The 15,143-nt window shown below is 42.6% G+C and overlaps 1 protein-coding gene across 2 annotated transcripts in view; it reads left to right on the forward strand.

The window, feature by feature from the left end:
• The window catches only part of Ccdc158 (coiled-coil domain containing 158), a 57,265-nt gene extending 43,336 nt beyond the window's left edge, over nt 1-13,929 (forward strand). For both annotated transcript variants that reach the window (XM_075944422.1, XM_075944421.1), the window contains exons 20-23: nt 3,618-3,685; nt 9,281-9,439; nt 12,178-12,285; nt 13,853-13,929. In XM_075944422.1, the coding sequence (XP_075800537.1) occupies nt 3,618-3,685; nt 9,281-9,439; nt 12,178-12,285; nt 13,853-13,929 (412 nt within the window). The remainder of the gene's footprint in view (nt 1-3,617; nt 3,686-9,280; nt 9,440-12,177; nt 12,286-13,852) is intronic.
• Nucleotides 13,930-15,143: the final 1,214 nt, after the last annotated feature.

The raw sequence follows: 15,143 nt of genomic DNA on the forward strand, positions 1-15,143 counted from the left end.
ACTTGCCTCCCTAATAAGAACAACTGTGGGGTTCTTTACACAGCCTCTTGATGGTATGTTTTATCCTTGTTGGGCACACATATAGCTGTGGATGGTCAGGAAGATGATTTCTGCTTAATCTTTTAATTTTGATGAATAGAAACAATACTAGGATATTTTGCATTCTCAGACTGGCATAGGTTCTCACAAAGACAGCCTTTCACACAGACAGCTAATTTTAGACTCTAGAACAGATTCAAAGCAGGCTGGCTGCCCCTGGAGACCAGTAGCTTGTTGTCTCCAGAGACATAGACACAAGGTCATTTTCCCAGGTGTTTTGCTGATACAAGGTTAGGCATGAAACAACTTCTTGCCAGTTTTTTTTGCTTGCAAAAAAGCCTAGCAAATAATGTTAAAGACACAACTACTTGTCTAGCAGCTGAGACTTTCTGCACGTACTTCCTACCACTCAAGGTTTGGTTCCGTCTGAGAAAGAGGCATGTGCATGACCAAGTGTTGCTCACTGGCTGGTCAATGTGACATTCCTAGCCTAAGAGAAACTACATGACTTATCACTGGTTATGAGATAGGCTGGGCCCTGAGAATGTAACTTAATTGTCCAGAGTTTGCCTGGGCAAGAGAGCAGCAGCAGCAGTGTAGAGAGCAAAGAGAAAGATGTAGAGCTAATTAGGAAAGTTACCTTCAGATCATGTGAACCTGTTTTTACCTAAACACCATTTTAGATAGTTAAGAACTTTTTCCTAAACCATCACTACTCTGAAGTCTTCTTTTTACTACCCTGGAGCAGATCTAGGAGCTGGCCTCTCTGTCTGCAGTTACACCCTTTCCTCCCCAAGTCCTTTTGGTCATGGCATTTCATCACAGCAATAGTGACCCTGAGACATTAAGAACAGGCTTACTCATTTCTGTGTTCTTAGCACTTGAACACAATGTCTATCAAGAAACTATTCAGTAAATACATTTTAGTGAATGAATCAAGACAATGTTGTAAATATTTTTTGTCTCTGCTTCTTGATCACAGTACAAATTAAATCTTTCTAAATATGTCTTTCTTTTAAACAGAAAAGATGTGTTATTTCCTTTCTTGGCTATATAGTACCACTGTATACCTATGAATAATAATTAATTATAATTTCATCCCTTCTGTTTCCTAGTTGTGTTAGAATGATCTCATTTTGTCTGACTAATCTATGTGGAGGCTATTATTTTCCTATAATTAGGCTAGAAATGAAGAATAAAATTGTTTAAGCAATTTGCCAAGGTCATTAAGCTTGTAAACGCTGAAGGCCACACTTGAACTTGAGCCATTGTAAGGCAAGCTCTTCGGGGGCCTCCACGTGTAGCACCCTTGCTGCTGTGTAGCTTATTGCCTGCACTACGGGGCAGTTCGCGAGCCGAGCAAGTGCCTGGAAATTGACACACACACGCACACACACACACACACACAGACAGAGACATGGGTCATCCTTGAATTACCCAAGAATGCCAACTTGAATCAAGAACACCCCTTTGTTGTGTTCCAGGGCAGCTTATATAGTGCCCTCCCTGACCAATGCCCACACCCTAGCTCTCAGGATTTTCAGTTGCAGCCACCAGAAACCACTCCCCTGTCTCATGCTCTGAGCAGCTGCAAACACAGGAAAACAAGCTGTTTTGCTCAGAGCAGTTACAAGGGTAGGAAAATAAGTTGTTTACAGGAAATTCAGGGTTTGGGAGTCCTCAGTCCCCAACAAGCCATAATGACTTCAAAGTGTGTGTTTGTGGCCACTACTATGTACTGCCTCTGGGGACCTACAGAACTACCTGGAAAGATGCCAGTCACAGACACGGGACATAGTTACTTCCTTGAGGTAACCAAAGCTCCACTGTAGAGTTTCTCTTTGACTAGAAAAATCTGTTTCTTAATAATGAAATTGTCAATACTTATTTTATTATGAAAAAGTCACTGAGAAGATACTGCTTTATAACTGAATGACCAGCAGAGTCAAAGACATCTGGATTCTCACATCTGCATTTCCATAAACTATACTGTGATAATCAGCTGTCAGTACAACCTCCAGGGAACTCCACTCTATGTCTTTCAGAGACTGAGACTAGAGTGTGGAACAAGTCATTTTTTCTTTAAAAAGTTTTACATTTAGTGTGTGTGTGTGTGTGTGTGTGTGTGTGTATCAGAGAACAACCTGTGGGAGCCAGTTTTCTTCCTGCATTATATGCCCAGAGATTGAACTCAGGTCATCAAGGCTGGCAGCAAGTGTCTTCCCCTGCTGAGCCATCTGGCCAGCCTTCATACCATTTTCCTTTGCTGTAGCTACAGTCTTACAATCTACCCCTTACTGTTGTTCTCTGGTAACTCAAAATTACTATGAAATTGATAGTTACCTCCAATGTTGCACTTACATAACTTATCTCTTTAATTTGTGTCCTGCATACTTACTTCTATGAATAAAACAAAGCTAATGGCATCCCTGTGTTAGTGACAGTCATTGTGAAGACTGAGACTGTTTCCACCCACTGATGGGATTTTGTATACTTGTGTTATTAATGCTGAGTTCTTGTTACTCTCTGGTTCCTTCTGTTTCCTTTCTTGTTATTTGTTTGTCATGTAGCCCTGGCTGGCCTGAAACTCAGCTTTCCCTGCCTCAGCCTCAAGTGCAGGGCTTACAGGTAAGAGCATCCACACTCATCTGGTTTCTTCACTTTTAAATAAGTAATTAAAATTGCAACTTACAGAACATACGAGAAAATGACTTGTATTTATAATTATTGTTATAGGAAAATTAATTTTCTTACCAAGATTCTATTAATATAATTTGTCCTACAGCACTTTAGTGAATGGACAGGGGATATAGCTCAGCTGTTGATAGAGTACTTGCCTAGCATGCTCAAAGCCCCTCATAAATCTGCCATGGTGGTATACATCTCTAATCTCAGCACTCAGGGGTATAGGTAGGAAGTTCAGAAGTTCAAGGTCATCCTCAGCTCACAGGGAGCTGTGGATGTAGAGGCTAGAGACCCTGTCTCAAAAAGGGACAAAGATCATTCTTGAATACTGAATACAAAACTATAATATAACTTTATGTTTCCCATTGCAGTATTTCAGAACCCTAAAACTGACAGTTATGATTAGGCATCTTAATATTTCAGGCTGTCACACTTACCTGGATTGGCTTGTCTTGGTCTCTGTATCTTAGTGCTGTGCCGAAGAAAGGACATGTTTGCATTGGCATTTACATTAGCTTCTCTATCTGAAAGAAACAGCATAAGGAGGAAAGTTTTATTTTGCCTATCGTGGTTCAGGCTGTGCTGGGCCAGAACTCCATGGCAGGAGGCACAAGTGGTAGAGAATAGTTGTCTATCTCATGCAGAGGGGGAGTCGAGATGGGGAGAATGCTGGAAGGGATTCCAAAGACAAGCTTCCAGTGGCTTCCTTCTTGTGACCAGGCTCTGCCTCGTCACCCCCCCCCCCCCCGCATCCATTCAGAGCCTGCATGGTCTTACCATCTGTAGAAACATCGCAGCCGTCCCACCTCAGCCCTGCGCCTTGATACTCACCTAGGTGTTTGTCAGTCCAGTTAGATTGGCAGAATAAATCTGCACACTGTTCTTGTTTCCAGAGAGCCAGTCACACTGCATGCGGGGGACCTGGAAGATCCGTCTAGTTGCTTCACGTTCACGTCTACAGGTGAGTTTTCCATGAAATCTTCAGAGGTTCCTCACGCCAAGAGAATAAAGACAGAAGTGTTTGAGCTCCCCTGAACTCTGCTCTCACTTCCTACAACCACCCACTCCCCCACCCCCCATTTTGGTCACTCTGTTTTACCCTCCTGGAACTGTTAATTGAACCTGCTATATTGTCTCCCTGTTGGGGCTTTTGCACCTACAGTGCCACAAACATTGCTAATCACCTCATCCTCTTTCAAAGGTCACTTTCCCACCAACACTTAACTCTCATCACTCAAAAAAATCACAACCGAGGGCTGGAGAGATGGCTCAGTGGTTAAGAGCATTGCCTGCTCTTCCAAAGGTCCTGAGTTCAATTCCCGGCAACCACATGGTGGCTCACAACCATCTGTAATGAGGTCTGGTGCCCTCTTCTGACCTGCAGACATACACACAGACAGAATATTGTATGCATAATAAATAAATATTAAAAAAAAATCACAACCTTCCCACACTTCCCAGCTCCCCCTGCCTTTTCCACTTGTATTCCACAGCATCCTCTTACATAACTTACTACTTGGTGTTGTTACTGTATGCCATACCACAGCCTGGGAAATAAAATCCTGCAGTCTCTGGTTTCCTGACACACTCCAGGTATTTAGAGCCTTCTTGATGTAAAGTAGGTGCTAAATAAACGCTTATCGGATGGCTGGAATAAAAAGGAGAATCGAGGCTCTCCGTGTCATTTCCAATGAATTACAGGGTTGTTACAAGGAGAGCAGGCCCTTTGTTTGTCCTGGCTGTCTGGCTAACTGACACCCGAAATAACCACACAGAAACAGTATTAATTTAAACACTGCCTGGCCCATTAGCTCTAACTTCTTATTGGGTATTTCTTACATCTTAATTTAACCCATTTTTATTAATCTGTGTATCGCCACATAACTGTGGCTTACCAGCAAGATTCTAACCAGTGTCTGTCTCAGGCAGAAGATCCATAGTGTCTCTCACTCTGCCCTTCTTCCCAGCATTCAGTTCTGTCTTCTCCACCTACTTAAGTTCTGCCCTATCAGGCCCAAAGCAGTTTCTTTATTCATTTAACCAATGAAAGCAACACATGAACAGAAGAACTTCCTACACCACAAAGTGATTTCCATGAAAACAAGCTTCTGAAAAGAAGAGCCAGGAGAGACAGAAATCTCAATACTGTAAACTTTACAATACTCAGACTCAGGATGGGGAAGGGAAATAAAATTGCTAGAGGGTGACTTAAAACAGAGCCAAAGAACAAATTACAGAAGGCACACTTAACTAGGAAGAAAAATTGTAGCGTATGTTAGTTTTAGAAAGCAAAGGCAAGAGTGGTAACGATTTACAGAAGAGAAAGTTCTTCTTGGGAAAGAATGAAAGTGACAGTTATTTAATAAAAACATAGTTATAAATCTGCCCAGTCCTAATGTAAATAAGGAAAAGTAAAGTATAATGTAAGAACTTCATTTATAGAAGAGTGTTGTTATAGTTAAAATCAAGACAATATATGTGTGTGTGTGACTCTTTTGTGTGTGTATGCAGGTGTGTGTGTGTGTCTGGAGAGTGAGATCAACCTTGATTGTCGTTCCCCAGGATGCCAGCCATTTTGGTTATGAGTCATAGCTTTTCACTGGTCTGGAATTCACAAATCGGGCTAGGCTGGCCACCCAGCAACCCCCAGGGATCCTGCTTCCTCTGCACCACCAGGCTGGCCACCATCAACCGCAGGGATCCTGCTTCCTCTGCACCACCAGTGCTGAAATTTCAGTCTCATGCTACCACTTTTTTCAAACTCAGGGACTCTTGTTTGCACAAGCATTTTGCCAACTGACCTATTTCTCTAGCCCTTTGTCACTGCTATCTTAATGATTAGCCAGGACACGAGAGCAATGCTCTTGCCTTTTTAGACTGCTCTAAATGAGAACATTTGCCTTTTCTCACACATTCTGAATACCTTAGAATACTTTAACCCCATTCGGTATCCTTTTAACTTTTATACAATTTTGTTAACATAGGTTAATTATAAATATAAACACAGTTGGTTATGTCTTAGTTAGCTTTCTACTCCTGTGATAAAACATGGTTACCAAAAGCAACTTGGGGAAGAAAGAGTTTGTTTGGCTTACAGCTCCACAGCACAGTCCTTCATCAAGGGAAGTCAGGCAGGAGCTGAAGCAGAGACCCTGGAGGAGTGCTGCTTACTGGCGGTTTCCTCATGACTTGTTCAGCCTGCTTTCTTACACAATTCAGGACATCTGCCCAGGGTTGACATCACCTACCGTGATTTGGGGCTTCCCACCTCAATCATCAATCGTGGGAATGCACTCGAGGCTTGACCACGGGTCAGTCTGATGGAGGCATTTCTCAACTGTGGTTCCTTCCTTTCAAATGACTCTAGCTTGGATCAAGCTGACAAAAATCAAACAGGACAGGGTTTGTTTGCTTGCTTTTGTTTTGTTTTGTTATTTTGAGACAGAGGCTCTCTATGTAGCCCTGGCTGTCTTGGCCCTCACTCTGTAGACCAGGCTGGCCTCGAACTCACAGATCCTCTTGTCTTTGCCTCTCAAGTGCTCAAATTCAAGGTGTTTATCACCACCACCTGGCTTTTCACCACACTTTTAGTGTGGATAGTTTTTTTTACCCCACTTAGAGTCTCTGTTATGTCTACTAAGAAGTCATCTGTAAATTTAATTGATGCCCATTTAAATGTAACATGCTTTTCCCTTCTTGTCTGGTAGCTGTAATGTTTTTCCTTTTGTTTGTTTGCTTGTTTTATAAAGCAGTTCTTATCCATGTATCCATTTTTTCCACAAGTAGAACACATTTGGTGTTTGAAGTTATATGGTTTGGACCTAAGGAAGTCCCTGCCTGAGAGCTCCATTGTCTGGTCTCCCTGTTTACTATTAATCTGTTATTTGCATTTTTCTCTTGGTTTTCTACCATGCCATCATTTCTCCTTATATACCCCATTAGTTTTTATTATATGACACTTCGTGGGAGATTGTACATCTGGGGTGAGACTCTTCTTCTAGACAGAATTTGTTGTGATTTTGTTTTTTTATTATTTATTTATTTATTTAAGATTTCTGTCTCTTTCCCGCCACCACCTCCCATTTCCCTCCCCCTCCCCCGATCAAGTTCCCCTCCCTCATCTGCTCGAAGAGCAATCAGGGTTCCCTGACCTGTGGGAAGCCCAAGGACCGCCCACCTCTATCCAGGTCTAGTAATGTGAGCATCCAAACTGCCTAGGCTCCCCCAAAGCCGGTACGTGCAGTAGGATAAAAAACCCATTGCCATTGTTCTTGAGTTCTCAGTAGTCCTCATTGTCCGCTATGTTCAGAGAGTCCGGTTTTATCCCATGCTTTTTCAGACCCAGGCCAGCTGGCCTTGGTGAGTTCCCAATAGAACATCCCCATTGTCTCAGTGTGTGGGTGCACCCCTCGCGGTCCTGAGTTCCCTGCTCGTGCTCTCTCTCCTTCTGCTCCTGATTTGGACCTTGAGATTTCTGTCCGGTGCTCCAATGTGGGTCTCTGTCTATGTCTCCTTTCATCCCCTGATGAAAGTTAATATTCAGGAGGATGCCTATATGTTTTTCTTTGGGTTCTCCTTCTTATTTAGCTTCTCTAGGATCACTACTTATAGGCTCAATGTCCTTTATTTATGGCTAGAAACCAAATATGAGTGAGTCCATCCCATGTTCCTCTTTTTGGGTCTGGCTTACCTCACTCAGGATAGTGTTTTCTATTTCCATCCATTTGCATGCAAAATTCAAGAAGTCCTTGTTTTTTACTGCTAAGTAGTACTCTAATATGTATTCATCCATTCTTCCATTGAAGGGCATCTAGATTGTTTCCAGGTTCTGGCTATTACAAACAATGCTGCTATGAACATAGTTGAACATATACTTTTGTTGTATGATAGGGCATCTCTTGGGTATATTCCCAAGAGTGGTATTGCTGGGTCCAGGGGTAGGTTGATCCCGAATTTCCTGAGAAACTGCCACAATGCTTTCCAAAGTGGTTGCACAAGTTTGCAATGGATGAGTGTACCCCTTTCTCCACAACCTCTCCAGCAAAGACTATCATTGGTGTTTTTGATTTTAGCCATTCTGACAGGTGTAAGATCGTATCTTAAAGTTGTCTTGATTTGCATTTCCCTGATCGCTAAGGAAGTTGAGCCTGACCTTAAGTGTCTTTTGGCCATTTGAAGTTCTTCTGTTGAGAATTCTCTGTTCAGCTCAGTGCCCCATTTTATAATTGGGTTGATTAGCCTTTTACGATCTAGTTTCTTGAGTTCTTTATATATTTTGGAGATCAGACCTTTGTCAGTTGCGGGGTTGGTGAAGATCTTCTCCCAGTCAGTGGGTTGCCTTTTTGTCTTAGTGACAGTGTCCTTTGCTTTACAGAAGCTTCTCAGTCTCAGGAGGTCCCATTTATTCAATGATGCCCTTAGTGTCTGTGCTGCTGTGTTGTAGTAGGAGCAGCGAGGCTGCGTCCCCAGCACCCGGCCGCCTGCATGGCTAGCTTATGCCCCGAAATAATTACATGGAAACTGTATTCTTTTAAACACTGCCTGGCCCATTAGTTCTAGCCTCTTATTGGCTAGCTCTTACATATCCATCTAACCCATTTCTAATATCCCTGTAACACCACGAAGTGTCTTACCAGGGAAGATCTTAACCTGCATCTGCGTCCGGTAGGAGAATCATGGCGACTCCTTGACTCAGCTTCTTTCTCCCAGCATTCTGTTCTGTTTACTCCGCCTACCTAATTTTATGTCCTATTAAAGGGCCAAGGCAGTCTCTTTATTTAACCAATGAAATTAACACAAAACAGAAGACTCTTCCCCCATCACTGCTGGGGTTATACATAGGAAGTGGTCTCCTGTGCCCATGTGTTGTAGAGTACTTCCCACTTTTTCTTCTATCAGGTTCAGTGTTTTCGGACTGATATTGAGGTCTTTAATCCATTTGGACTTGAGTTTTGTGCATGGTGATAGATATGGATCTATTTTCATTCTTCTACAGATTGACATCCAGTTTTGCAAGCACAATTTGTTTTTTTAGACAGCTGAGGGTGTTGACAATCCCAGGCCATTATGATCAGATCAGCAGTGGATCTGATTTGAATCAGGAACTCTGGATCTCAGGGTCCTACACATTCTCATTCCTAGAGCCAGGGTTCTCTGGAGGAACAAAACCATAAGGTGTTTACATAATTGTGATTAACTTCCATGATCAGAGGCTGGATAGTCCTACAAAGGCCATCCACAAGCTCATAGAGGTGTGTGGGGTGGGGGGAGGTACTGTTGCTTAGCCTAAGAATCTTGACACTACAAAAGGGAGCAAAGGTTCTACCCCAGTGCAAGGCCAAGGCCTGGAGGCTTGCTTGAGAGTCAGGGTCAAGAAGCAAGATGCTGATGTCTCCAGGGAATGGCAGTATCAAAACCAAACCCACTCATAGCTGTGCCAAGTTCTGTTTTCCTGTCATTGAGGCTTTTGCTTGTGAAAGGTTTGGCTTTTTTTTTTTATAAGTGCACTACACTATTTTTAGCTAATTCTTTTACCCTTGTCATTATACAATCTTAGCAAGTCCATCTGTGAAGGTTTCAGGCTCTCGTTCATTCAATTCCTCTCCTAAGAAGTCTCCAGTGCACTCCCTCCTGACTAGTTCTGCCGAGGAGTCAGTAGGCTCTACATCCCAGTACCGCTCCACCAAGCCTATCCACTCACCCGACTCTACTAAAGGTAAGAATGACCTGATATTGCTGATGTGATCGATTGGTTCTTACACAGGGAACTGCAAGACTCTGCATGCTCCTCTCATATGCAGCCTGCAGTTGGTGCTCTAAGCATGCGGTCTTCAAATTAGACAGTGACTGTTATGCTCACTCACGCATTAGGATAATGGAAGCTTAGATACTGTATATAAATGTCTTTCTACTTTTGTCTGGCACAACAGTGAACTTGTTTTCTATTTTTTTCTTTAGAGTGCTCTATGTCTAAGTGCTAAGACTTCTCCACTCTTGCTTAGTTTAAAACATGACTCTGCTTTGGCCAACACCTTTTAAAGTGTAGATGTCTGTTATACAATCTTGTACAAAATCTCATCAAAATTTTAAGTTCAACTTTTGTTTTAAAAAATAAGTGAAAAAATGATTTGTAGGCAATGCCTTGGAATATTGAATTACACATAAATGTGTTGGATTGGGGACTTGAAATGTTTCTTGTTTTATACTGCATTAACCAAAAACAACCCAGCACTCTGGGGACTCAATCTCATTGATAGGCATAAGCCACATCTGAGTGCACTTTGAAAATCAGAGCCTGATCACATCTGAGTGCACTTTGTTCACCATTGCGTGCATTGCACTTCGTTTTCCATCTCTAAGCTCTTTGTGTTGTCTCGTCATTCAGAAGACTTAGAACGGAAGTCTTTCAAGTCCAGGACCAGGTCTACAGAGTGAATCCTGAGCCATCCGTGGCTACATAGTGATGCCCTGCCTCAAAGAAGGCAAACAAACCACAAGCAAGTGCTAAGAACCAACTTACTAACCCATTAAGAGTGACCACTAGGAGCTGGAGAAATGGCTCAGCAGTTAAGAGCACTGACTGCTCTTCCAGAGGACCCGGGTTCAATTCCCAGCACCCACATGGCAGCTCACAACTGTCTGAAAATCCAGTTCCAGGGGATCTGACACCTTCCCACCAAAGCTCATAAAATAAAGATAAATAAATCATAAAAAATTTAAAAAAAGAGTGACCACTAAAGGAGGGGGCAGTATCTGTGACATCACACAGTGATAGGACATTTTCTTCCCCCATTTCATATCCTCACCAAGAACATCATGCTATTATTTCTGTTCAAATATTGCTAAGATCTTGTTTCTCATACTTTTAAATTGAAAGCCTTTTAGATGATTATGTTTAATACTATAATTACAACAAAAAGGGTATTAGTAATAAAAAAACTAAGTCAGCAAAAATGTTTTTAAAATTATTCATCTAGTCAGGGGCTAAGATCAAAATTCAACCCTTCTATTTGTTAACTAAGTATTTTAAAAAATTGACAGAACTCTCCCACTTCCTAAAGACAGCTTTCATGTCTCTGGGCCCTCATCACTGCTGCCACATTGTAGGTCACCATGCCAGTATCCATACAGCCTTTTCCAACACACAGACCATCCATTTCAGGTGTAGTTGGAGACTGTTGTTCATTTCCTGGCTGCCCAGACCCAAAATAATCACACAGAAACTATATTTTATACACCACTGTTTGATATATAGCTTCTTCTTCTTTTTTTTTTTTTTTTTTTGATTTTCGAGACAGGGTTTCTCTGTAGCTTTTGGTTCCTGTCCTGGAACTAGTTCTTGTAGACCAGGCTGGCCTCGAACTCACAGAGATCCGCCTGCCTCTGCCTCCCGAGTGCTGGGATTAAAGGCATGCGCCACCACCGCCCGACATATAGCTTCTTATTAAGTAACTCTAACATCTTAAATTAACCCATTTCTATTAATCTTATTGCCATGTGGCTGTGGCTTACCAGTAAGGTTCCGTCCAGCATCTGTCTCCTTTGGAAGCTACATGGTGTCTTTCTGACTCTTTCTTCTTTTCTCTTCTATCTCTGTTTGGATTTCCCCCCTTGCTCTATTCTGCCCTGCCATAGGCCCAAAGAAGCTTTTTTATTAACCAATGATAATAAAACATATTCACAGCATACAGAGGGGAATCCCACATCACACAGGTTAAAGTCTGACACTAGAAAGTGAGCTAGTATCTGAATTAGAGCCTGCTCCTCAAACCCCAGTTGGAAAATGTAGTAATGTAGCAGTGGGCTGCGTTCTGCCACCCAGCTCGTGCACACCGGCTAGCTTTACCCAAAATAATTACACAGAAACTGTATTTGTTTAAACACTGCTTGGCCCATTGGCTCTAGCCTCTTACTGGCTAATTCTCACATCTTGATCACCCCATTTCTAGTAATCTGTGTAGCACCATGAGGTGGTGGCTTACCGGGAAGGATCTTAACCTGCATCCATCTTGGAGAGGAGAGCTATAGCATCTGCCTCACTTCCCTTCTTCCCAGCATTCTGTTCGGTCTACTCCGCCTATCTAAATTCTGTCCTATCAAAGGGCCAAGGCAGTTTCTTTATTAACCAATGAAAGTAACACATTGACAGATGACTCACCTACATCAGGAAAATACTCAGGTTTGGTGCGAAAACTGACACAAATGTGTCACTGATTTGAAGTATTGTTGTCAAGAGACCTGTTTAATACTATACAGTTAAATAATAATAAATAAGTTGATTTAAAACAAAACTAAATAAGCTAGAGTTACTGTATTTAAATGGGAATTTTTTCATTTTATAATAATGTTTTGAAGTTTTCTTAGGAAAAAAAATGTTTAATATATAATTTGACGCCTTCTAAAAGAAATATTGACTTAGACTTTTAATATCACATCTAAGCAATTTTCTAATAGATTCACAGTCTCCGTCACTAGAAACAACAGGAAAAACATGCCGAAAACTGCAGAACAGACTGGAAAGTTTGCAAACCTTGGTAGAAGATTTACAGCTGAAGAACCAAGGTACAGTGAGGTCTCCAGGCCTGGGGACTTAGCTCAGTGATGGAGCACTTGCCTAGCTAACAAAAGCCCTGGTTTCAGTCCTCAGAACTGGGGTGAAAGCTCATAAAATATATGTGCAGACATACAACATGCATGCAATGCAATAAATATTTTTCTAACAAGTATTTATACAATAAATTTAAGCATGTTAAAAATAATAGTCTCTGCTGGCACCTGTGAGTGGCACCTGGACTCAGTGTTGCTCTTGTCTTCACATCTGTGCAGGAGGGTGGGAGCTGTTGTTAATGTCATAATGAGAGCACGAGACAGGCAGTCCTGGGTCTCAGTAAACACTAGAGCTGGGACTTGATCCCTGTAATTCCTGATGCTAAAGCCCACATCTTTCTAACACACTGAAGTCACATCACATTGCTGTTGAATAAAATCCCAAGTGAATTGTGTTAACCCCAGGTCCCCCTAAACAGTCAGAAAACATTTGCTTTTAGGTTATTAAGTCTTTTTAAAAACTTAGTCCAAGAATTCCAGACAGTTTATCTTGATCACTTTCCTTCCCCACCAGAACCACCCCCTCCCCCTACCAGACTCACCCCTTCTCCCTACCAGACCCACCCCTTCCCTCTACCAGATCCACCCCCTCCTCTCCTACCAGACCTACCCCTCCTCCCCTACCAGACCCACCCCTTCCCTCTACCAGACCCACCCCTTTCCCTACCAGACCCACCCCTCCTTCCCTACCAGACCCACCCCTCCTTCCCTACCAGACCCACCCCTCCTCCCCTACCAGACCCACCCCTCCTTCCCTACCAGACCCACCTCTTCCTCCCCTACCAGACCCACCCCTCCTTCCCTACCAGACCCACCCCTTCCTCCCCTACCAGACCCACCCCTCCTCCCCTACCCACCCAACTTTGTGTCTTTTTTTAACCTACCAAATATAGTTGGTTTTATCCATATTATTGTGCATTTTTTAAAAGAATGTAGGGTTTTTTTCCCAAACTTATACCTATGCTTTGATTTACACTTCTAGTTCATCCTACTAGGTCATCCTAGACTCATTCAGTCGTTTAATAGAAACACTACCTTGACTAGAGGCAGTACCTAGTAGGTTGACTCTCGAAGTTCTGAAAAGATAGTTTCAGATTTATCAAAATTTAAAGTATAGGTTGTAGATACAGCTTGGTGTTAGGGTATTGCCTCACATGTAAAAGACCGTGGGTTCAATCCCAGCATAACCAAAGCCAAAAAAAGTACACATTTCCATTTATGTGCATGTATACAAGAGTATAGAGAAATTTTCCCCAGCTGTTTACAGTACTGACTTCTGCCCCCCGCCCCGCCCCCAAATGAGAGGCTGGCAGGCTTCCCGCCGTCCCTCTTTGGAGGTGCCAGCACTATGCTCCTCTTAGCTCACCCTGCTTCCCGAGGTTGCAGGTTTGCTGTCACTTCAGCCTTTGCATTGCAGTCTAACACAGCTCTGGGCCCAGAGGGAGTCTGTTGTGCAGGCTAAAGGCTCATCCTTGAACCCAAGTTGGCTTTCCAATCTAACCCTATTCTATTGATATTTCAGCAATGTCTTCAATGATCAGAAATCAAGAAAAGAGGATTCAGAAAGTGAAAGACCAAGAGAAAATGTTACTAAAATGATGTCATCGCTCGCCCGCTCTCTACAAAGGGCTGGCGCCCGATGAGCCGTGCTGTTACTTATAATTAGTGCCCTGGACATTTTCTTTTTATGTGAAAATTTAATAAAAGATACCCTGTCCCATAAACTCTATTTTGAAATAAACTTCTTGAATGCTGTCATAGTAAAACCTTCAAGACTACTAGCTAGATTTGAGCATATTCATATATTATAATGTATTAATTTATGCTAATTCTAGCACATTAGTATAATTTTTGAAATTATTTTACTGGTTCTGAGATAGAGCCACTTTTTTCAGCTTAAACAAATCTTTGGAGGAAAAAAGAGTGTTCATGTGGGGTAGAGGGGTGCAGTGTCAAGAGCAGAAGGGCAAACTCCAGCATGCTGGATGGACTCCAGCCTTCTCGGTGACCTTGAACTCATTGCTCTGTCAACATCGGTGATCAACAAAACCAATCAAAACTTTCAGAAATATCTCCTCTTGCATAAAACTAAAGAAAGACAATACTTGTTACTCTTTAACAAATGAATAGGTAAGTTCTAGGATGGATATAGTCTACCTTAAAATTTAATAAATTGGGGTTATTCGTATGCAAACCAAATACAATGAGACAAGAACAGACACATAAGTGTTTTACTTGTGCCAAAAACATTAGACACAATGTGGCAAAAAGTGTATTTCTCCACTCCCTAGTACACAGTTGTCATGGAGACACAGCTGCCTAGTTGGAGGCCCTGTTGCAGTCCCATGTCCCTCGCCTCTGGGGGTGGTCACCTGACCAGTTCTCACAGGTGGAATGAACAACTCTGTGCCTTCAGGTCCAAGTGCTAACACTGCATTCATGCTTTTTTTCCCCAAGTCATTTCCCTCCCACAAATTGGATGAGAGGATGGAGAGGGTCCTTAGGATGGTGGCACCACCAGGCAGAAGAGGGTCTGGGGGACTCCACAAGGAGGGGAGCTGCTGCCCAGACGGCCAACAGTTGACCGATACAGGAGCAAGAAATCTGGGTGGTGTTCCTACCTTCCTCCATGGACGCCAGCAGGAGCCCTGACCAGGCACAGGCAGTGACTAGGAAGGCGTGCAATGCTCTCTCGGGGACCCTCATGCTGCTCTCGACGTCAGTTAGCACGCCAAGCACATCTACCCGACTTGATGGTTAAAATAAATGTGTATTTGTTAAATACACATGGTTAAAATAATGTTTCTTAAGTC

The sequence above is a fragment of the Microtus pennsylvanicus genome, chromosome 12 (assembly GCF_037038515.1).
Source record: "Microtus pennsylvanicus isolate mMicPen1 chromosome 12, mMicPen1.hap1, whole genome shotgun sequence".
Classification (NCBI taxonomy): Eukaryota; Metazoa; Chordata; class Mammalia; order Rodentia; family Cricetidae; genus Microtus; species Microtus pennsylvanicus.